Source organism: Pogona vitticeps, chromosome 11, assembly GCF_051106095.1.
Source record: "Pogona vitticeps strain Pit_001003342236 chromosome 11, PviZW2.1, whole genome shotgun sequence".
NCBI lineage: Eukaryota > Metazoa > Chordata > Lepidosauria > Squamata > Agamidae > Pogona > Pogona vitticeps.
Genome location: NC_135793.1, coordinates 8362717 through 8386351, shown reverse-complemented (window position 1 = coordinate 8386351; position 23635 = coordinate 8362717). Strand labels below are relative to the sequence as shown.

The following is a 23635-nucleotide window of genomic DNA, read 5'->3' as shown; positions in this document are numbered from 1 at the left end:
GATTGTCTGGAAAAGAGAGTAATCCGGGGGGGGGGGGAGTAGAAGCCAGCAGGAAAGGAGAAAGACGCAATATAAGATGGGTTGACTCCCTTAAGGAAGCCACGGGCTTGAGTCTGCAAGAGCTGAGCGGGACCTTTTGGGAGATCGCGCATTCATTCCCGGGACTCGGAAGCGACTTGACGTCTCCTAGCCACCAAGCCTAAAGGAAGCCGAGGGAGTCCCTTCGGTTGCTGGCACTCCAGCCCGCCAAGTCTGCAACTGGAGTCGAAGGCGGCTTGCCAGAAGCCCCGAAGAAGAGCCTTTCGTCATGCGCATGCCCAGCTATCCCAAGGGGCGGGCCGAGGAGGCGGGGCCCGGGTCCGGGTCGGGCCGCCCTCGGCACGTGCCAAGCACCTGGCCGGCAGGAGCTCCCAAGCCCTCCTCCTTTCGGGTCCTCCACGGGGGCGGGGCTTGCGCCTGCGACGTAACGCGAGGGCGGCGCTTGGCCGCTTCCTCTTCTTGGCCATTCGCTAGACGAGCCCCGTTCCGCTCCCCTCAGACGCCACTGGCTCCTCCAATCACAAACGTCGCAGCACGCCGGCGCATTACCGAGGAAGCCGGCAGCAGAACCCTCCCCTTTCCCCCCTCCCCCCCACCTTCTCATACTTTAAATATTCTGAGGGCTTTACCGGCGGCTTCCTCGAGCGCAGGCTTTCCCTCAGCTGAAGAAAGAGGAGCGCCCCGGAAGGCCGGAGAAGGCAGGCAGAGCCGCTTCTGGGCAGGAGGGGGCCCCTCCAGCCGCCCCCCCCCGCGCCTCCGCTATGTCCGCCTTGAGCTGGAAGCCGTTCGTTTACGGCGGGTTGGCCTCGCTCGTGGCCGAGTTTGGTGAGTTGGGGGGGCGGGGGGGGTCGCGCGGAAGGCTTCACTGTGCGCAGGCGCCCTTATCCCCCTGTATTTTTTACAGGCCGCGCCCTGTCCTGTTGCCTAGCAACGACCTAGCCCCCCCCCCTTTCCCCGTTTCAGGGCTGCTCTGAAGACCTGAGTCCCTTTGTAAGCATTTCGCGGCATTTCTTGCCTGTCAGTGCAAGTTGGGTCAACAACAGCAGTTGCCCTAGAGTGCACCGAGGAGAGGGGAAGCCGGCAACCCAGCGCCCTTTAGGCGTGCTGGATCCCAGCTCCCATCATCCCCGGCCATAGGGCCGTGCCGTCAAGGGGTGATGGGAGTCGTGCTGCAAAATATCTGGCAGGGGGCCAGGCTTTCCACGGGTACATTTGGCTTATCAAACTAGGGCAGAGGAAACGCCCTTGCCCAAATCGGGGACTCAGCCCTGAGGTTCCTTGGTTCTTCTTGGACCAGCCCTTCTCTTGCGGCCTGACCCTGTTTCCCAGAATAATTGGATTTATTTAAAATATTTTTACCTTACCTTTTCATCTTTAAAGGGCCCAAAGTGGCGGGGATGGGGAGAGGGAAGGTACATACAAAGCTTTGGGCTGCTTGAGAGAAACGTGAGATACCATGAAGGGAAGAGTAGGTTTTGCTGTGGTTACCTTGCCATCCTGGAACAGAGGAGATCCAGACGGTTCCTGACAGGCTTTTTTTTTGTCGGTGGACAAAATGGGATGGATAACGTCACAGGAAACACATTTGTTCCATATAGAAAGAGTGAGGTGCAACCATAATAAATACATTCAATAAGAGGAGAATACGGTACTGTAGTTGGATCCAGAGGGTTGTCCAGAAACTCTTTTCTGATTTCCCCATTCCTAATTTGAGGGCCCCTGAGCAAAGTGTAAAGCCCAAATGCCACATGTTGTGAAACCTCTCTTTCTCAAAGCAAATACTGTATGAATCCTCCTTAACACGGGGAGGCAACACAGCCAATGGTGAGGAATGGTGGGAGTTGCACTCCATAAATTTCTGGAGGACCCCATTTTGTCCCCTTCCTGCCTGAGCAGAAAAATTGTGGCATGAGCTTTTGTGGATTTTGTTGGTTGCTGGAGATGTTATCCACTATGTGCAATTCATCTCTCTCAGTGTGTATTTTTAATAATAGTGAATAAAGTGCCTAGAGGTTTTTCTAGGTAAACAGCTCCCATCTGGAGCCTTCGGGTCTAACATAGATAACAATAATAGTGGAATAGGAAGAGGGATGGGTATAGAACAGCAAAAGAAGCAAATTAGGCACTGGCTATAACAACACATTATCTAGTTGCATGCAGATTGGATTACTGTAGTCTGGTTTACACAGAGGCACTTTTAAAGAGGCCTCAAAATATCCATTTCTCAAAATATTTTGAAATAGATATTTTGACAGATGCACTAAATGATAGACTGGATAATAATAAATGGGAACCTCTTTATACCTGGATGAAATCTACACCGATTTAAGTAGAATAGATAAGATTAATATTATGTTAGAGAGTGTAAGACAAGATGAAATGAATGGTACATATTGTAATAAATCACTCTGGTTGCAACGGGTAGAAAAAATACAATAAAAATATTTTATTTAATCTGATTCCCCTTTGTGCCTCCTGGGAGAAGAGCTAGCCGTGTGGCCTTGGTCTAGCTGCACTGTCCCAGGGCACTTCCAGAAAAAGGGAATGGGAAACCAATTTTGAGTACTCTCTATCTAGGAAACCCTGAAAAGGATTACCATAAGTCAGAATTAACTTGATGACACATGGTTATTAATACGTTCTTAATGACTACATAATTGTTTCATGGCCAGGTGAAACGCCTATTGAAGAAGACATTTCCGGGGTAGGGGAGACCAAATATTGAGAAGCTGAGCTGATTCAGTAGATCTTTGCTGAAACAAAGTCAGGGGAAATATTTTATATGCATTTTCTCTCCCTTCCCGGGAGCGAAAGAAAAAAGTAGACTTTAGTCCATGAAAATATTATACTGTCCACAAGGTGTCACATGGTTATTTTTAATTCTTTTTTTCTTCACTGTAAGAAGCTATTTGCAATTCGTCTTTCGGTTATATAAGTGCCCTGACCTCCCTGAGTTTTTTTCTTAAGTGAAAATTAGCAATCAAGCATTGCGAAGCACAGCCCCAATCACCTAAGCTCTCCTAACTATTAAAAAAAATTAAATTAAGCAAGGTTTTTGGTCAGAAAGTGCTGTTGTGCCCTCTTGGGGGTGCAGGAGACTACTATGTCTAGGAAATTTCAATATCTTGGGCCCACTACACCACTCAAAAAAAGGGGGAGGTTGTTTAAGGCATTTTTGGCTACCAGAGGATATGGGAAACTTTTTCAGTGCTTAAAGAAAAGACATTTTAGAAGAACAATATTTTGGGGGACAAGCAAGGAGCAGGTACAGCCATCCAAGGTCAAATTTGGCATGTGTGGCCTCTGAAAGATGCCAACTCCTGTTTATATGTTTGTGGTTGTTTCTTTCAATGACTGCTCCACCTGACTACCAGATTGTTTTCTTATTATAACATCATGATAGGGGTGGTACCTGAATCTGCTGTTTTCTCTTTACTTGTCCATCATCTTTTTCTGGGTGGATAGAAAAACAGCAATAAATATACACTAATATAGGGTATTCAAAGTGCTTTTCATACTTTCCAGTAATCCTTCCAATAACTCACTTAGATAGGTCAGTATTATTGCAGAATGAAGTGCTGTTATTATTGTTCCATGCCCTTAAGTCACCTCCAACTTATGGCAAACCTGTGAATGAATAACCTCAACAGTCCTGCTCAGCTTTTGCAAATGTCCTGTCCTCAACAGCCCTGCTCAGCTCTTGCAGACTCGGGGCTTCCTTTATGGAGTCAATCCATCTCATATTTGGTGTTCCTCCTTTCCTGCTGCCTTAAAATTTTCCTACCATTATTGCCTTTCCCAGTGACTCACGATGTACCCAGAATATGATAACCACAGATGAAGTGCTGACACAGGCATTAATAAGCATTCTTTGAACTACCTAGCACACTGGGGTAGTTCCTAATTTACAGCAACATTATTCATTGCACCCCACAATAATGACAGTATGTTCAGACTCAGAGTGTTTACAGTACTGTGGTGACATAGCAGTAACAGTAGTACAATTGTTACATCTAGTGCTCATGCAGAATTACTTACTTTGGTGAGACAATGGTGAGATTGAGGGTCTTTGTAAACAATCATCATCATGTGCTGTCAAGTCAATTCTGACTTATGGTGATCCTTTTCAGGGTTTTTCAAGGTAGAGAGTACTTGGAAGTAGTTTACCATTCCCTTCTTTTGGGGTCAGCCTGGGACGCTGCAGCTTGCCCAAGGCCACACAGGCTGGCTCTGCTTGCAGGAGGCACAGTGGGGAATTGAACTCCCAACCACTATCTCTGGAGCCAGATACTGTACTTAAACTACTGAGCTATCCAGCAAGCTGTTTCTTTCTAAATAAAACTAATATTTTGTAGCAACTGAATGTGACCACCTGTTTTGAAAGTTTTACACTGGAAAGGTGCTTATCTTACAATAAAGCAGTGTGTGGTAGTCATTATGTAGCACTCTCTCTGAAGTTAAGTACATCTGTGTCTGGCCTACAGTTGCATAGAACAATGTCAGAAAATCTTACAGATGCTAGGTACTTGAAGGCTAGAAAGAGATGGAATATGTTCACCTTAATGGATCTATCTGATAGCTTGAATTAACTCAGACTGTTCTTGGGCTGCATAGGAAAAATGACAGATCTGAGAGTCTCTCTGCACCCTGGGCAAATTTGTAAGTTATTATATATACTGTAAGACATTCTGTAGTGTTTTTACCTGTATGCTGGGCAGGATCATCCAGTCTTCTCCATTCTCAATTATGGCTGTATTCTCTGGTTATCTCTTTTCTCTTTCACTTGTAGGGACCTTCCCTGTAGATCTCACCAAAACAAGACTTCAGGTTCAAGGCCAAAGTATTGATGCTCGTTTCCGAGAAATCAAGTACCGTGGCATGTTCCATGCATTGTTTCGCATCTCTAAGGAGGAAGGCATTCTAGCACTCTACTCTGGGTAACACTTTGACCATTTCCTTTACATAGAGCTTCCTCACTACTAGTCCCTATGCATCAGATATTTTCTTCATGGGGTTGAAGTTTGGGAACCTGTAGATATCATGTGTCAAACTGGGTAGTTCAAAATGCAGGACAGCCCCCACTCCCACCATCAAAAAAGTTGTACTGCTGCTGTCACTCTCCTAAGTGGATCTAAGCTCTCTTTCTCTCCGATTGTAGAATTGCTCCAGCCTTGTTAAGACAAGCATCTTATGGCACCATAAAGATTGGTATATACCAGAGTTTGAAGCGGCTATTTGTAGATCGTTTAGAAGGTACGTATATCAGAAAAGTTGCAGGGCTTCTCCCCCCCCCCCCATACTCTATAGCTAAATATATTGCTGTGATGTACTTGTGGTCCTATGTATGTTCATGGTAAATTATTATTTATTTGATTCTGTCTCCTATGACCTACTTGGGCAAAGGAAAGTCCAAGTACAGTGGTGCCTCACTTGACAACATTAATCCATTCCAGCAACATCGCGGTACAGCGAAATCGTCATCAAGAGAAAGTAAAAAGCCCATTAGAATGCATTAGAAACCAGTTAATGCGTTCTAATTGGTGAAATACCTCATTGTAAAGCGAAGATCCTCCATAGGGCGGCCATTTTCTGCTCCCTGTAGAGCGAAGAATCCGTCCCTAACAGTGGGGAGCCATTTTGGAAACACGACGATCAGCTGTTTTGATCGTCATTAAGCAAAAAATCGGTTCCCGAAGCAGGGAACTGATCATCGTAAAGCGGATTTTCCCCATAGACACATCATTTTGCAATCGCAATAGCGACCGCAAAAACCTCATCGTACAGCCGATTCGTCGTACAACAAGGTAATCGTCAAGCGGGGCACCACTGTAGGTCATAGGAGACAGAATCAAATAAATGCTATCCTGATATTCAAAAGGTATTATAAAAAGTCATTTAGTATTCTTAAAATGTCATGTATTTCAAAGGACAAACCCTTTTTTAAGGAATATTTTCTCTTTTCCGTGCTTCAAGGGAGAGAGAACTGCCTGCTTGTCTACTTAATTATTCTCTTTGCTACTTTCTACAGCATCTTTAAGTGTGATTGCTCTTTCTTTGGCATGATTCAGGACAAAACAAACAAAAAGCCAAACCAAAACACCACTTGACTGATTTTTTTGGTGCTGGATATATTTTTTTGACCAAATACAGAATGCATGCTATTTTATACAGAACTGGAGAGGGGATTTGGGAATTGTTCGCTACAGTTTTATTTGTGGAGGTAGGGGAGTTTTGCAATCAGCAAAGGTCTAGTCTTAATTCAAGCGGGTGGTTTACATAACTTCATCTTGGTCTGTTTCCTGGCATCCTCTCTGTCCTGTACATCAGGATCCAAGTCTCTGAGCTGCTCCATCCTTTTCCTTTCTTTTGGAAGCTTGGAGGTCAATGCTATTGCTCCTAAACATCGTGTTAAGTTGATAACCATCTCCGAGTTGCCAAAAGTGGAACTGTGATACAGTTTGAGGAAAGACTTCCTCTAGAACTCACAACAGTGACTTTCCTGCCTTGACTGGAACCTAGCAGTTGTGCCTCCATGCTTACCTGTTCACTGCCCAAGAAAGTTGCCTCTGCCTATTCCTTCTCACATGTGCTGTGTCGTGGTGGTCTTTCTGCTTATGGATACTATGTCCTAAATGTTTGTTTCCATGCAGGCCCAGGGCAGCCAGTGACCCGGTCTCCTTTGGAGAATGCTGCGGTCAGTACATCTGCCCTTCCCAGCATAACTGTGCTCTAACACTTGACTTTTCCTTTCTAAACTAACTGCCTAATATTTTCTGCTGGGTTCTTCCATTCCAGCGCATGTCAGAGTTCTTTGAACAGGGCCTTCATGAAAGGCCCATGGGGTTGGGTGGCACTCCTTTAAAACCTGACAGCTGCAAAGAACAGCATGTTAATTGGGAACCTGCTTCCTTGCTCTCATTCGTAACAGTTCTAGAAGTACTTTAATCAGAATCCAAAAGTTACAAAATGCTGCCCTTTGTGACATAGGCCCAGGAGAGAAGAAGCAGGAAAATTGGAGTTCTTGGTTTCTCTAAAGTATTAAAACCTTGCTGCTTTCACTTTTCTTTCTTAAAAATCTGTTCTGTTGGTCTCCTTGTTTGGGCGCCGCTTTGGGTTAAAACACCTTTTTCATGATTGCAGATGAAACGTTGCTGATCAATGTCATATGTGGGGTGGTATCAGGGGTGATCTCCTCTACACTGGCAAATCCAACAGATGTGCTGAAGGTAAGAGGGGCCTGCTTTGCTTGAATATCTCCTCCTGCCACATGCTCTCTCCTCCTGCTTCTTACCAATGGGTACTCTTGTTTTCCCCCTCCAAATTTCACAGCACTGCTACAAATGCTTCTCTGTGTATGTCCCACTCTTTGTTATATGGGCAAGAGGAAACTAAATATAGGGTTGCTCGTTTTTTGCACTAGTATGATTTAGACTCCATCTTACAATGGTTAAGAGAATGTAAAGCAGTAGTCATCAGTCTTCCTGGATCAATATCCTCTTTTAATTGTAGCCTGAATGAAACCCACTTCTGTTATCTCTTGTTTGATTAGCTATGGGGTGCCATTTTCCTGCTTCTCTCTTTCAAGTGACCAAAAGCAAAGCAAAACAGTGCGGATTCCTGTACCTTTTAAGAGCTGTGCGAAAGAGGGTCTTTCTGCAGGTGCAGCTTGTCATTCAGAGATGAAACAAAGCTATGCCTGTCAAAATTTATTCTTCTCCACCATTGTTTAAAGGTGTAGAAGGCCTGTCCTCTTTGCATCTGGTCACCTTTATCTCTGTTTTTCCCCCTCCCTTATCTCTGAAAATCCTAGCGTTATAAACAAAAGGTTCTGGTGTGATATGGTTTTAGATTAATGCAAGGATGGGCATTCTTAAGTCCTTAGCCTTCAAGTTCAAAAGACCCAGTAGGGGTTCAGTTTAGATCTCTTGCAAGAGCTATCTTTTCATCCCCTGGGAGCCTACTAGATAATATGGGAGAAAGAAGTCTCAGCCACCACTGATTTGAGGTGCTATCACACACACACCAAAAAAGTTTCTGTAGTTTTGGGCTAAAGCATGACATACTGCAAGTCTCATCCCACCACCGAAGACCAGCTACATAGGGGAAGTGATTTTGAGAGTGTGAGACAGCTTGCAGCTTATGCTCTAGATCTATTAGTTCTTTGTACCTTGATCCCCAAAGTACTTCTTTTGAGTCACAGTTTGTTATTTAATTTCCAGGAGAGTTATTTATTCACTTCCCTGACAGAGGACTTGCATGCTCTTTCTTTCTAGATTCGGATGCAGGCTCAGGGCAGTCTGTTCCAGGGAGGAATGATTGGGAGCTTCATAGACATCTACCAGCAAGAAGGCACACGAGGGCTTTGGAGGGTAAGGACTGCTTCGGCCTACAGATTTCCCAATTTTTAATCCTTAAGATTCTCTGTAGTTTATTATATTAAGCCTGCCTCTATGCTGAATGTCACATTAATGCAAAAGGGAATAGAGTGTATTTCCCTTTGTTATATAAAAATGTTCTCGTTTTAGAGCACTTTATTAAAATTTATTTTGAGCTTCCCTGGTGCCACTCTGTGATATATCCCAAAAGGGAAAAAAAACCAACTTGGTGCAATGGCAAAATGTTTAAGGTGGGAAAGATTGAGCAAATTAAAAAGTCTGGGAAAACAGAACAGTTCCCTCCAGTCTCAAATGACATCAAGGTAAGGTGTCTGAAGAACCTCTCTGGATGTCAATGGACATATTCTGTAACTCTGGCGCCAACACTGACAAGGCATTTTTGCCTGTTGCCAATCGCTATCCTTCCTCTTGAGGTGCTTTCCATCTGGTTCCTGCACCCGGAAGATCTTGAACTCCTATGTGCAAGTAGATGTGCAGATAAGGAAGCCACTTGATGTAATAGTGCTTTTGTGGCAGGGCATTGCCTTTGAAATGCAAAGAGGTGAAATGGTGAAATCTTCATGAGTAAAATAAAACTGCTGGCTTTACTTCTCTGATCACCTGGATTCATTCCCAAGACCAGGATTTTCGAAAAAAATAGTGATCTGTTATCTAATGAGCCTGGCCCAATTCTAAGACAGCCTTGGAAACTCTCCTGTGCATTCCCATATTAATGTGTCATCATTTTTCAGAAAACTCTTTGTAACTGGAAATCTAGATATCAGAGAGAAGTGTTCTTGCGTGGCATTTTCCATAATGTGTTAAATGTAAATATAAATAGGTATATACCGTGTTTCCCCGAAAATAAGAAAGGGGTCTTAGATTAATTTTTGCTTCAAAAAATACATTAGGGCTTATTTTCAGGGGATGTTTTATTTTTTATGTACCACAATCTACGTTTATTCAAACACAGTCATATCATTATCTTCTGGTTGCAGCACTAGGGTGGAGGGTGGGCTTTCACTTAACTGAGGCTTATTTTTTGGGTAGGGCTTATATTACGAGCATCCTGAAAAATCATACTAGGGCTTATTTTCATGTTAGGTCTTATTTTCGGGGAAACAATATATATTCCATGATGTGTTCCATATATATATATATATACAGAGAGAGAGAGAAATGAGTTTTTACACTGGCATAGTGAAAGCAGCACTAATCTCCTTACTTGATGTACAACAGCAAATGCCTATGTTAACTTGTTTGTGGTATTTTGCCATTGAGATTTATGCCAGTTGTGTTACACCGGTGGATGTAACAAATAGGATTTTGACCAACGAATTATAGAGGAACTTTCACTCATGTTATCCCCCAACTGCAATCTGATGCGTTCCAGTCCAAAACAGGTTTTACCACCTCATCCACATTTTGTTATGGTTTCAGAATAAGGTCTTCTTGTTTTGGGCTGCTCCAGTCTAGAGAGCAGATTGGCTTGGAAGAGCTGGCAAGAATTCTCTTTGCAAACATGATACAGTATTCATTAAAGAAGGGCTTTGCATTCTTCTACCAGATGAGAAAGAGCCTCAAGAGGGAGCATGGCAGCCAGCAACAGGGGGAGTACCTTGTCTATATTGGTGCTACAGCAATGAAAGATGCCCCCCCCCAACGTTCAGAGAGGCTCCATGGACAGGCGGTAGCTTTTGTCCATCCAAGGACTAGCAAATTCAGAACTTATGTCCAGAAGTAAACATTGTATGGGGAAAAAACAAATCAAAAGAAGAGGTGGAGTTTTCCCCCATCATTTTTGCATGTTGCAGAATTCATGTTACCTAGATGCTGAATTATATAGTACAAACAACACATGGTTTAGATTCTGGTACAGCAGGAGTTCCTCCATATGCCAGTTTCAGCTCAGCTGCTAATAGTAAGCTGTTTAGAGAGGATGGGACAGCATAGTAAAAGAAAGATAAAGTTTGTCTCTCTGCTGTTTACTATTGACGTAGGCGAGATTGGCTTGGCTATCATGTTAGTAAAAGTTACTATCAGCCAAAGGTGACTGTGCTTAGATTGGGCAAGGACTGAGGGGCAAAAGGTTACTGAATTGGTGTCAAGCCAGCTACCAAGGGAAATCTTTCAAAAGTCACCGTTTTTCTTTTTATTCTTGTCTTCCTCCAAAGTAATTCAGAACTGCCTTCACGAATACATTAATTCAGAACTGTTTATATGGTGGCTTCCATTTTTTTCTCTCTCAAACACCAATGTGAAATAAATTGAGGTGTGAGACTGTATTTTGGCAGAATATCACAAGCAGACTTCATGGTTAACAATCCATGTTCTCCTCATTGATCCAATGGCCTATAAACATAACCATTCTAGCTTGAGTACTTGTACTGAGGCCATTTGCTCTTTGGGCTCACTAATTGTACTACTATAGTCATGGTGGATCAACCATTGGAATTCTCCAGGAGCTGGGATCCTGATAGAGACCTTTCCCTAAGATCACATTTTTAATATTTGTGAGCACCTTTTTTTCCTGTACAGTAGTTTAAATCAAGTCAAATTAGCTCAACTCTTCATAAATGCAAGATTTGTGGATAGTACAAAAAATAAAAACAAAAACTAGTGTGATGTAAGAGTATTTCCCCAGCAGAGCAGATGGTAGCAGTAAGAGAAGCAAGGAGCAGAGGGCAGTCATGATACAGGATAGAGTTTAAGAGTTATGTAGTGGGACTCCTGACTTCAAATTGTCGCCATATCTTTCTTTTCTCTATTTTGAGTGCTTTCCTTTTCAAGATGTTCCCTTCTGACATGGCGTCTAATTGTTTCTTTAAACATGCTGCTAGAATTTTTTTTCCTTTTTTTTTATTTTAATTAAAAAGTACAAAAAATAATAATAAAAAAAACGAAAAATACAAAATACCTACTACTACAAAAAAAACAAACTGTAAATTACGAGACTATAAATTACAAAACATAACAGTGAACCCATCACCCTCAGGACTAGCATTACACTTCTTTCCATCCATTTTCATTCCAAAATTTCAATGTTTCTTCACTCGGTGTATACCCCCTCCCTCTCCGAAATACATGTTCTAAAAATACGTTCCATATTTTTTTTAAAGTCATTATTTTTCATTTGGCCCCTGCTTATTTTCATATCGCATGTCAGTTTATCATTAATAGCCATATCCCACAATTCTCTATATCATTCCTCAAGGTTAAATTGATTTTCATTTCTCCAATTCCTTGCCATAATTATCCTTGCAGCCGTAATCATTATTATTATTAAATCCTTATTTTCATTCACCAATTGCTCTTTACTCAAATTCAATAAAGCTGTTATTGGGGACATTGAAATATTCAATCCCATAATTTCAGTTATTTCCCTAAATATTACTTTCCATTCTTTCTTTCTTTTTTCACATAGCCACCACATATGTAAATACGTCCCCTTCTCTTTTTTACAACTCCAACATAATGATGACACAGTTTTATCCATCATATTCATTTTGACCGGCGTTAAATACCACCTCCATATTACTTTATAGCAGTTTTCTTTTATCCTTACTATGCTGCTAGAATTTTAAGTTCAGGCCCTGGTGACTGATGCAGTTGTCCTCTCCACTGCTCATAAATAAATCCTTGAATGCCCAAGATACAGCTGAGCTTTCTAACCTCGCCTGTATCTAAGGCACTCAAAAGGGTAGTCCGTTGGGTTTTGTCCTGGAACCCTTAAATCAGGTTGCTTTAAATGTTGTGTTCACTTATCAAAGCACACTTATTCTGTCACCTGGTTAGAGGCTTAAATTCCTCTCATCGTGGTTGCATGCCAGCAAAGCATTGGAATGAGAAGAAGATGCACTTGACTTGGGGCCAGGTTTTCCTCTCAATAACACTTTTTCTTCCTCTCTTTGTCACCCTGGTGGATGCTGTGCGACTTGTAAGCATCATGTTGAGTTAAGAGGGGGAAGCACTGGATGGAAACTCTTACACGGTAGCCCTCCGCCCAAGCACACGAAAATCTCCGGTCTTTTCCCTTGACAGGGTGTGGTCCCCACCGCTCAGAGAGCTGCCATTGTGGTGGGAGTGGAGCTGCCCATCTATGACATCACCAAGAAGCACTTAATCCTTTCTGGACTTGTTGGAGACACAGTCCTCACACACTTTATGTGAGTATCAGGCACCCCCATTTGCGGGGTGTGGGTGGACAGAACCTTTCAGAAAAAAAATCCAGTTTTTTTCCTCTCCCCTGCTCCCCAAACTAGAATACTTATAAATTTGTAGAATTTACAACACCCAGATGAATTACTTCATCTTTCGATATGAGTGAAATGCTATTTATAATAAAAATCTACTCACTCAAATACCAGGAACTTGTATCAAGATTTACATTTAATTACAGGCAGCATTAATTTCCATGCATACTGTACACTTGTCCAACACGCAGATCCAAGCTTCTTTTCTGCACATAGTGGGTGCTGCCATCTTTATGAGAGTCTTGTATACGAAATTTCATTTCTTAGGGATTGCAGCTCATAGGATGCAGCAACTTCAAGCTCTCTTTTTATGATAGAGTCTATTGTTAAGAACTAAGGCTTTGATGCTTTTAAATATCATAAATATGGCAAATACTGAACTTTCAGATGTGTTTTAAGTCATGAATAAAAAGTTTTATGCAACTAATGCTGTAAAATAAGTGTACATTTGACATGAAGGTAAATATAACTTGCATTTTAGTTTTCTGCAAATTTTAATCCCCCTGGCAAAAAAGGAAAACAAACATTGGTTTCTAGGATCATCAGAATTTCCAGAAATATTGTAAAGTGGTGCTTAGACTTACGAACATCCCGACTTACGATCATTTTGAGTTACGACTAGCTCTGGTCGCAGAATTTTGCTTCGACTTACAACCGGAGCTTCGAGTTACAACCAGAAAAAAAGGCGGGGGGAAAGGAGAGGGAATTCAAACTGCTAACCATTGGTGGCGAAGAGGCTGCTTCTTTGTAGCTCTTTTGCCCAAACGGTTAGACAGTGTCCGTTCGGAGGAGGCTTCGGACTGCCTGGTAAGGTGCTGCTTTTTGGTTTTTAAAAACTGGCTGTTCTGGGTGGGTTTTGCAGCGTGGGTTTGGGCTGGGTGGTGTGGTTATGTTTCTGTACTGTGATGGGTCTTGCACTCTTTGTTTTCTGGGGTGTTTTTTCCATGTTTCCGATGGGTCTTGCAGTGGTGGGGATTTTTTTGTTTGTTTTTTGTTGTTGTTGTTGGGCTTTTTTGGTGATATTTTTTTCCAGCTGGAACAGATTAATCGCGTTTCAATGCATTCCTATGGGAAATGGTGCTTCGACTTACGACCATTTCGAGTTATGACCATCTTCTGGAACGGATCAAGTTCGTAAATCGAGGCACCACTGTATCTTAATACCCAATCCTTCCATTGACTTTTCTATGTGCAGTGGAAGACTTGAAGGAGAGAGCTGGTGATGACTGCAAATAATAACTTAATCCAGCTGAAATCACTGGATTTCTGTGCTCAAGTTGTACTCCATCCACACTGTGAGAGAACTGCAAGAAATTCACAACTTGCAAGGAATTGCTTTGTCTAGAGTGTAGCATTCATAACTGCCTCCTGTTTGCTTGTTTGTCTAGATCCAGTTTTACATGTGGACTAGCAGGTGCCATTGCTTCAAATCCAGTGGATGTGGTGCGGACCCGTATGATGAATCAGCGGGCCATAGTGGGGGGTGTGGACCTCTACAGGGGTACACTGGATGGTCTGATAAAGGTAAAAATTTTGAAACACTCCCCTTTCAACTTCTAATATGCAGATCAATTTGGGAGGTGAGCCAGTCATATAATACCTTTGAAGTTGGTCAGAAGAGAATTCAGTGTATTGGCAGGGAAAGAATTACCCTTGGTTCTCCAAACTGCCTATTAAAAGTAAACAGCTGTTTGTGGGGGCCTGCTTTCAGTCCTTTTCCTGCATGCATGCATGCATGCATGCATACATACATACATACATACATACATACATACGGTTACAAATCACTCAGTGCTTTGTCTTTAAAAGGATGAAATTTGAAGTGGGACAATCTATCAGGAACATATGGTATCATACGCCCCCATTCTGAAGAATGAGATTTGCACACAAGCAAGTGTGTCTGTATTTTAATAGTTTCCTGTCCCCCTTCTTTTATTAAATCTTGTTGGTGTTAAAACACTTGCAGGGCAGAGATGGGACCAAATCTGACCCATCAGAAAAAAAGTTGCTTTGCCCTCTGCCATATAACCATATTGAAAGCACTTATGACTGTATAATAATGCTTTCTATTTCCTTCTCAGACATGGAAAAGTGAAGGCTTCTTCGCACTTTATAAAGGATTCTGGCCAAATTGGTTGAGGCTTGGCCCCTGGAATATCATTGTATCCTTCTACACATGGGAAAGGAGGCTTGAGAAATTTTGAAGCACTTACCCTTGTCTTACTTTTTGATCGGGCAGCCCCCCCCCCCTTGATAGACAGTGGGGATGCTTGACTTCAGCGAAGTTTTTTTCAAAGTGCCCCATGATATTCTGATTAGGAAGCCAACTGTGTGGGCTGGATAGATAAAGTGTCAGGTGGATACCCAGTTGCTTATAGGATTGTTCTCAGAGAGTGCTTCTCAGTGGCCCCTTCTCAAATGGGAAGAAGTAACAAGCAGGTACCACAAGACTTTAGTCCTGGGTCCAGTGCTCTTCAACATTTTTATTAATGATTTGGATGAGTAGGTGCAAGGAATGCTTATCAAATTTGTGGATGACACAAAATTGGGTAGAATAGCTAATATATACCCTGGAAGATAGAAACAAAATTCAAAAAGATCTTGATAGGCTTGGCCATAGGGCTAAAAACAAAAGAATGACATGTAACAGAGATAAATGCAAAGTTCTTCACCTAGGAAGAAGAGAGAAACAGTTACAAAATGGGAGGTGTTTGACTCACCAGTACTGCATTCAAGAAAGATCTTGGGATTGTTGTAGATCAGAAGCTAAATATGAGTTAACAGTGCAGTGTGGCTTCAAAGAAGGAAAATGCTGTTTTAGGTTGCACAGCCTAACAAAGGCTGCATTAATTTGGTCATCCTTAATGTAGTGAGAGAATTTGAGTTTGTCAGAGAAGCCGAGAGCAGAGTCGCCCAAGGCGGAAGGTTCACAGTTCCGACACCAGACTAAGATGCATCCACCCTCTTCAGGAGTAACAGTTTCATCAGCAGCAGAAAATGGATCATTCCAATGGTGGTGGGTTGGAGAAATCTTGGGAAGGCAGCTATTGTACAGCAATGGTACCTGAAAGTGATGCTGGCAGAGGATCTTTCACAGATAACAGTGGTGACATGTAAGCTAACTTTCATTAGTACCATGTGTGACAAACCCAGACCTACTGGGATCTGTCACACTTTAACTAAGCTGCCACCAACCATTCCCTATAAGAAGTCACACAGACAAGGGATGGATTTTCAACAAATAAAAGAATAAGGTTTATTTAAAACAACACACAGGGAAAATAAAATGATTAGGTGAATAAGATATAGTAACGTGGCTTAGTTTCACTCATACATACACACAGTTTGGTTCACACAGAACCCTTAACTTGAAGCACAGACCCTGAACCTATCAGTTCTGGCTAACCAACAGACACCTGAACCTATCAGGTTGGTACTGACACACAGTAGTACCCTGTCTGACACACAGACTCCCACACCAGCTTCTTCTTCCCAGCTGCTGCTTCTTCACATCCCAGCGTGTCTCAACTTCTCCACACACGCATCACATATATATACAGTACAGCCCCTCCTCCTGATGTCCCGCCTTCCACTCCCCATAGGATGGAACTTTCCCTCCAAACCCATGACAGACAGGTAACATCAGTGCTGTATGTAACACCTCCCCTCTTTATAAGTTGTTTTGTAGGGGGAAAGCTAAGGTGCTTTTCACCAAAAAAACAACCTGGATAAAATACACAAAACAGTTATACATACAATATCATACTTACTTATACTTACATTCTAAGTTAACCATATCAATTAGGCATTTAACCATTTACCATATACATTACATCAATTTACCTTTATTCTTACAAACCAAATTCAAAAAATAGGTACATTTAACTTTTTGTCATCAATATATACACATAGTCCATGTTCTTTCGCCGTCTTCAATCTTCAGGTCTTCTTGACAAGGCGTCAGCAACACAGTTCACTGACCCTCTGACCACCTTCACTTCAAAGTCATAGTCTTGCAGATTCAAAGCCCACCTCATAAGTTTACTATTGTGGGTTTTCATTGTCTTTAACCATTGCAGTGGTGAATGGTCAGTGCACAGAACAAAATGTCTTCCCCAGATGTAAGGCTTGGCCTTCTGGATCGCGTAGACTATGGCCAAACACTCCTTCTCCACGGTTGCCAAATGTCTCTCACCTTTCTGGAGCTTCCTACTCAGGTAGGACACTGGATGCTGGACACCATTCTCATCCTCCTGGCACAGAACTGCTCCTACCCCACTGTTAGACGCATCGGTGTAGATGATGAACTCCCGGTCGAAGTCTGGAGCACGCAGCACTGGATACTGGACGAGCGCCTCCTTCAACCTTTGGAACGCCGCCTCACAGTCGCTGGTCCACGGGATGCGGTCATCAGTCTTCTTCCTCGTCAGATCGGTCAGCGGAGCCGCAATCTCGCTAAACCTCGGGATGAACTTTCTGTAGTAGCCCACCAACCCAAGAAATGATTTGACTTTTTTCTTGGTGTTGGGTCTAGGCCAATCACGAACTGCTTCTATTTTGGCCTCTAGGGGTTTTATCACTCCTCCCCCTACCATGTGACCCAAGTATTTTATTTCTGGGCTACCCAGCTGCAGTTTGTTCTCTTTACAGAGCCCAGGCCAAAGCACTCCCTCCCCTGGGTTAAAGTGCCTCTCCCTGCCTTCCTGGTCATCCCAAGCTTTCTTTCTGACCTTTTGAGCTTGCAGGGTCTCTGCTGCTAGCTCTAGGTTTCTCTTTAGGTCATGCCTTAAAGAGTCTATATATGTTACAACGTCTTGTGGGTCATCCTGGGTGATCTGCTCCCAATTTTGTTTGATCAAATCAAGGGGCCCTTTCACCCTTCTCCCAAATAAAAGTTCAAATGGACTGAACCCGGTACTGGCTTGTGGCACTGATCGATAAGCAAACAAAAGGGATTGCAGCTTCTGGTCCCAATTGTTTGGATTCTCTGCCAAGTAAGCCCTAATCATGCGCATTAGAGTCCCATTGAACTTCTCAGTTAACCCATTACTTTCAGGATGATAGGCAGTAGTTTCCTTGTGCTTAATTCCACAGATTTGCCATAAGCGTTTCATGAGCTTTGATGTGAACGATGCGCCCAAATCTGTGATTATTTCTGAGGCAAATCCCATCCTGGACATATACCCCACCAAGGCATCTGCCACTGTGTTAGTTTCAATGTTAGTCAAGGGTATGGCTTCAGGGTACCTTGTGGCATGGTCCACAATGGTGAGAATGAACCTGTTCCCCCTCTTTGTGGCCTTGGGCAAAGGTCCCACAATATCCACCCCTATGCATTTGAACGGAGTGTCAATCACAGGCAAAGGGCACAACTTTGCTTTGGTCCTGTCGCGGTTATTCCCCTGCCTTTGACACACATCACATTGTTTACAGAACTCCCTGATCTGCTTCCCTATGTCAGGCCAGTAAAAATTCTGTGTGATTCTCTGCTGTGTTTTGTTCACCCCTAAGTGTGCAGCAAACATGTCAGAGTGCCCCCTTTGTAAGATCATGGGGCGATACTTTTCAGGTACCACCAGCTGACTTCTGATCCCATCTCCCCCTTTTGAGATATTCCTCAGGGTCTCTCTATATAAAATCCCCTTTTTCTCCAGAAATCTCACTGGGGTTTCAGGTGTTAGCTGGGCGTCAGTCACCTGTTCAAAACACTTTTGGAGAGTGGCGTCTGCCTTTTGCTCTTGTCCAAATCTGCTGTCTGTGGTTAAGGTTTCCACCACAGCTTCTGAACTCCCCTCTGCTTCCGTCTCTGGCTCATCATTACCCCCCTGAACTGTCCCCGTGGTGGCTTGTGAACGTGTAATCACTAGCACCCGTTTCACATGTTCAGCCAGGTCATTTCCCACGAGCACGGCTGCTGGCAGAGTCGATGAAATCGCTAGCCGCCAAACTCCCCTCCAGCCTTGAAAGTTCACAGGTACCTCCGCGACTGGCAGTGAGATTACCTGCCCCTCAATCCCTGCCACCTTCATGCTCTCATTTGGGATTAGATATTCCCTAGGAATAATATCTGGATGGCACAGGGTCACCTGAGAACAAGTGTCCCGCAGCCCCCGATACTGATGGCCAAGTATTCCTACGTCCACCCCTGCTGTTTCAAACAACTGAGAATCTGTTCTCACCAGCAGGCAGCGCCTGACCTCTACAAGAGGACCATTTTCCTCAGCCTGATCAGCAGATGTAGCTGTTCCAGATTGAGTAGCCATGGCAACAGGCTCCCTCAGTGACAATGAGCCTTGCTCTTTCTGGACACAGAACACAGCTTTTGGCTTGGTTCCACTCGAATCCTGAGGCACCATTCCTTTTAGCTGCTTTAATTTCTCACACTCTGAGATTAGATGGCCCTTTCCCTGACAGAAATAGCATTTTCTGGTGTATTTTGAGTCTTTCTCATCCTGTTTTGGTTTTCCCTCCAAAATCTGAGGTCTTGGTTTCATGTCTGAGGGCTTCCCTTCACCATGGGCCCCTCCCCCTTGCTGGCTTTTCCCTGGTCCCTGAGAGTACTTAGGGTCCCATGTTTCCCTCATGTTTTCTTCAGAAGACTTCAGATTTTGATGTTGTGCCTTAACCTGTGTGCCTTCTTTTGGTTTCTAGTCTAGCTGCAATTTCTTCTCTTTTATTCTCAAATCCAGCTCCTTTTGCTTAGCCTCAAACTCAGCCCTGATCTGTAAAATTTCTTCCTCAGCCCTAGCTTTTATCTCTTTTACTTTTTCTTCAGTCTTATCTCTGATTTCTTTTAATTTAATGTCTTTTTGCTGATTATATTTTTCAAGATCTTGCTCACTTTGTCTGGCCTGAGCCTCATACTTTTCTCTTTCCGCAATTTCTTCAACTGATAAGTTGTTATTTTTCTTATTTAGGAATGTTAATTTTAATTGTGCCATTCTAACTCTGTGTTCCAGTTCCATCTCTTCTATCCTCATGGCCATTCCCCTTTTCTTGGCATCTGCCTCTGCCTGACTGATTTCAGCTCTTTCTCTGGCCTCCCTATCCAATTGTCTCATTCTAAATTCATGCTGTTGGGCTAGGAGCATTTTTCTGAGTTCTAAGGTCTGTTCTCCCGTGCTGTCACCCTGCACTGAGCCCAATTCATCCTCAGAACCTTGGTCTACCTGGGGGTCTTTCACTTCACCCATTTCTGCCATTTGTCTTCGAGTCAAGGGCATACTCCCCCCCAGAACAGGCTGCTTTAAAAAGTCAAGCCTCAAAATAAAACGACCAGTTTTTTTTTTCCTTTTGCCTCAGAACCAGCTTTCCCTATAGATTGCTGCTGTCCTTCAGCACTACTTGCAACTGTTGCGAGCTAGAGTCTACCCCCCTCTGCTGGGCCTCTCAGCAGACAAGCTAGCTCACTGCTATTTCACAGTTTTGCCTCAGCTTTTTCCCGCCAAAACAGGCTGCCTCAGAGCTCCCTAATCTAGCCCCCAATCTGAGGTTACACGTTCTTCTACTAGTGCACCCCCCCGTGAGGCACACCTAGAAGATTACCTACGTGCTCTCAGATTGTCCCTGACTAGACCCCCCTTGCTCTGGGCACACTTGCCAAGGCTTTGCTGGACCGCTGGACAACTGGACCAGTCGTATCCCACACGCTGGACACCAATCAATGTGACAAACCCAGACCTACTGGGATCTGTCACACTTTAACTAAGCTGCCACCAACCATTCCCTATAAGAAGTCACACAGACCAGGGATGGATTTTCAACAAATAAAAGAATAAGGTTTATTTAAAACAACACACAGGGAAAATAAAATGATTAGGTGAATAAGATATAGTAACGTGGCTTAGTTTCACTCATACATACACACAGTTTGGTTCACACAGAACCCTTAACTTGAAGCACAGACCCTGAACCTATCAGTTCTGGCTAACCAACAGACACCTGAACCTATCAGGTTGGTACTGACACACAGTAGTACCCTGTCTGACACACAGACTCCCACACCAGCTTCTTCTTCCCAGCTGCTGCTTCTTCACATCCCAGCGTCTCTCAACTTCTCCACACACGCATCACATATATATACAGTACAGCCCCTCCTCCTGATGTCCCGCCTTCCACTCCCCATAGGATGGAACTTTCCCTCCAAACCCATGACAGACAGGTAACATCAGTGCTGTATGTAACACCATGTAGAAGAAGGACATTGTAAACCACTGCTGAATCTTTCTTACTTTGAAAACCTTATGCTGAAACAGCCTAAAATGGAACAAGAGATAGTGCTGGAAGATGAGTTTCCCAGGCTGGAACGTACTCAGTCAGCTACTGATTCTATAATTCCAGAACGCAGGATGCGTAATAAGGGGCTCAAGTTACACTCTGCAGACTTCTGTGCATTGCCTCTTCTCTGCTCCAAATACACTGGTTTTATAGGCTGCTTGAATTTTATAGGCTGCTTGCTTTGTACCTTTTGCCCTCTACTTGGTTAGTTGAATCACTGAAAATTTGGACTGGGGTAGAATGGCAAACCAAGACTCCTGAAGGATTTTCCTTAACTCTGTGTCAGTTTTTTATCACCTATGAGCAGCTGAAGAGGCTCCCTTTCTAGGGATCCATTCGGATTGGCGATCCAGCTGACCTTCCCGCTCACCTCCCCCTAATCCCTGCATCTTCATGCCTTCTTTGCCTGTCTGAACACTCAGTCTTGGGAGTGTGCCTTGGGTGAAAGGGGGAAAGACCTCTTCAGATCCTGTTGTATGTGCTTTCCCAAAAGAGCTGGGGTGGAGCGTAAGGGGGGAGAGTGGATGGGTCCAAGTCTGTATCTTCTGTGAAGAGCCATGTGAGTTTTAGAGGTCCTTCCTGGTGCAGCTTCTTGCAAGGTGAGATTTGCAGCAAGCTGTGCCTTTCCCGATCCAGTGTCTCCGGCAAGGGGGAATTTTAAGGAGGATGCTGCAGTCTCTCCATTGTCATGTGACCTTATTAAATTATTTATTGGAATGTTGTGCCGTTTTATATGTCTTTTTAATATTGTTACACACAGGCGATGTGGTTAACGAGGTGGTTCCTCCAAGAAAAGTAGAGTTGCCCGTTCAGATGCCATGTTCAAACTGCTGTGATGTCACAGAATACAAAGCCCTAGAGATGAGCTGCCGTAATGAAACAGAATGTGAAGAGTGTGGAAACAGTGGGGAAAGACTTAGTTGTACAATATTCAAAATGCTGCTACCTTGATGGAAATATATACTGTAGTCAGTTGGACTATGATCATAATGCAGACTTAACAATCAGAAGAGTATATATTTTGATAGGAGGAAGACTCAATCATTTGGAAAAGCAGGGCATTGGAGAGGAGCCTGTATTGATTTGATGTAAGAAACCAACTTCATCCAGAGTTAGGCAGTAATTTTTGTTAGGACATTCATACAACACCAAAAGCATGTCTGCTTTGAAATCCCACAGAATTCTTCATCGGATAAGGTGAAGAGAGCATTAGAGAAGGGAGAAGAAAGAGAAATGTCAAAAAATTGTCAAGATTGTTCTGGCTTTGAGGTCTGCAGCTAAAGTTAATCTCAACATTGGTGTAATATTGAATTAAGCCCAGTTTAGACTATTGGATTTATATCACACCTACCCTCGTATAAAGAAAACAAAGTTGCTTGGCATTTCTAAGACAATAGAGTAGCTGGAACTCATGGATTTGACATATCCAAGTTCCTACGTTAGTGCTGGGTAACATAGCACAGTTGGAATCAGTAAATGCTTTCATTTATCTGTGTTTTTATGTGCAGCAAAATATTAGGCTGTGTATTACTAGAAATTGGCCAATACAGTATTCAGTTGAACTTCTGGGAGTGAAAGGTCCCATCAGCATAGGGGGTCATGCCTCCCTAGGCAAGCAAGCAAAGTGCAGATTTGTGCACGGGTATCAAACCCTATGCAACAGTAGTGCTTCCGTGAGTGATGTGATTCTGCGCTGCTGTTGCCCTTTCATCTCGTTGAAAGCTCGATAGGGCACTGGCCAATATATTTGGCGTCACAGATGCTTTGGGGTTTGTTGATGCCAGAAAGAAACACCTTGACCATTTTAACCAAAAGCTGGTAGACATTCTTGGAAAGGAATTGAAAATGATTGGTAGGTGTGTAATTTTCCCCTTCTGAAAGATGAATAATATTGCATCAAAGGAATTCTCTATATGTGAAGTTGCTGAAGTGGGAGGTGGGTGAATAAAGTTTTATTGCAGGCAAGCGTTGAATGAGTTGCTTTTTAAGGTTGTAGACATTTAAGACATGATAGGAATGGGGATGCCCACTGAGACAGAAAAGTTATCCTGCTGATGAAATTCAATTATAGATTGAAGAACAGGTGGAGGGCAGGGCAAGGAAGTAATAAAAATAACCCTGCAGTAGGTGTCTGTGATGCCTTTATGCTTAGCTTATTGCTGGATAGCCTCAGCTATAGATGGATAGAAATGGGAGATTAAAGAGAACTCTAATACTCTGTCATAGCCTTTGAACCTGCACAGTGTGCGCTACAATGATGTAACTGGGACCGTATATGCAGAAAATTTTATGTGGCTGTCAGTGGAAGATTTCCATCCTCATCTTTTCTGCCCCCTCACTGTCCAGACGGGCTTACAGTTTCCTTTTTTGTCCCCATGTTTTTGATGGGCAGCATTCCGAATAGCTGCTGGTGGGAACTGGTAAATGACACTTCTGCTCTACTGACCCTATGTATTATCTGTTACTGTTCCTTCAGGGCATCTTCATTTACATTCATTTATTTCTTTTTGAATGTACAAACACAATCAAAGGGCAATAGAGCCAGCACAATGGAAATAGCTCCCAACTTCTCTATTTGCATATTTGCATATACAGCTAAAAAACTGTGCTCACGACCTGGGGTTCAAATCCCAGGTAGCCGGCTCAAGGTTGACTCAGCCTTCCATCCTTCCGAGGTCGGTAAAATGAGTA

At 43.3% G+C, this 23635-nt stretch overlaps 1 protein-coding gene across 2 annotated transcripts; it reads left to right on the top strand.

Annotated features, from left to right (window-relative positions):
• The first annotated feature begins 660 nt into the window (after positions 1 to 660).
• Positions 661 to 21661, top strand: SLC25A14 (solute carrier family 25 member 14). Of its 2 annotated transcripts, none has more exons than XM_020804699.3 (9): positions 661 to 864; positions 4829 to 4976; positions 5198 to 5292; positions 7180 to 7265; positions 8313 to 8408; positions 12456 to 12580; positions 14056 to 14191; positions 14749 to 14829; positions 21231 to 21661. In XM_020804699.3, the coding sequence occupies exons 1-9, from the start codon at positions 801 to 803 to the stop codon at positions 21270 to 21272; spliced, it is 873 nt and encodes a 290-aa protein (XP_020660358.2). In that variant the 5' UTR covers positions 661 to 800; the 3' UTR covers positions 21273 to 21661. The 2 variants fall into 2 exon arrangements, with proteins under 2 accessions (XP_020660358.2, XP_020660359.2); XM_020804700.3 differs by lacking the exon at positions 7180 to 7265 and adding an exon at positions 6690 to 6733.
• The last annotated feature ends 1974 nt before the right edge of the window (positions 21662 to 23635 follow it).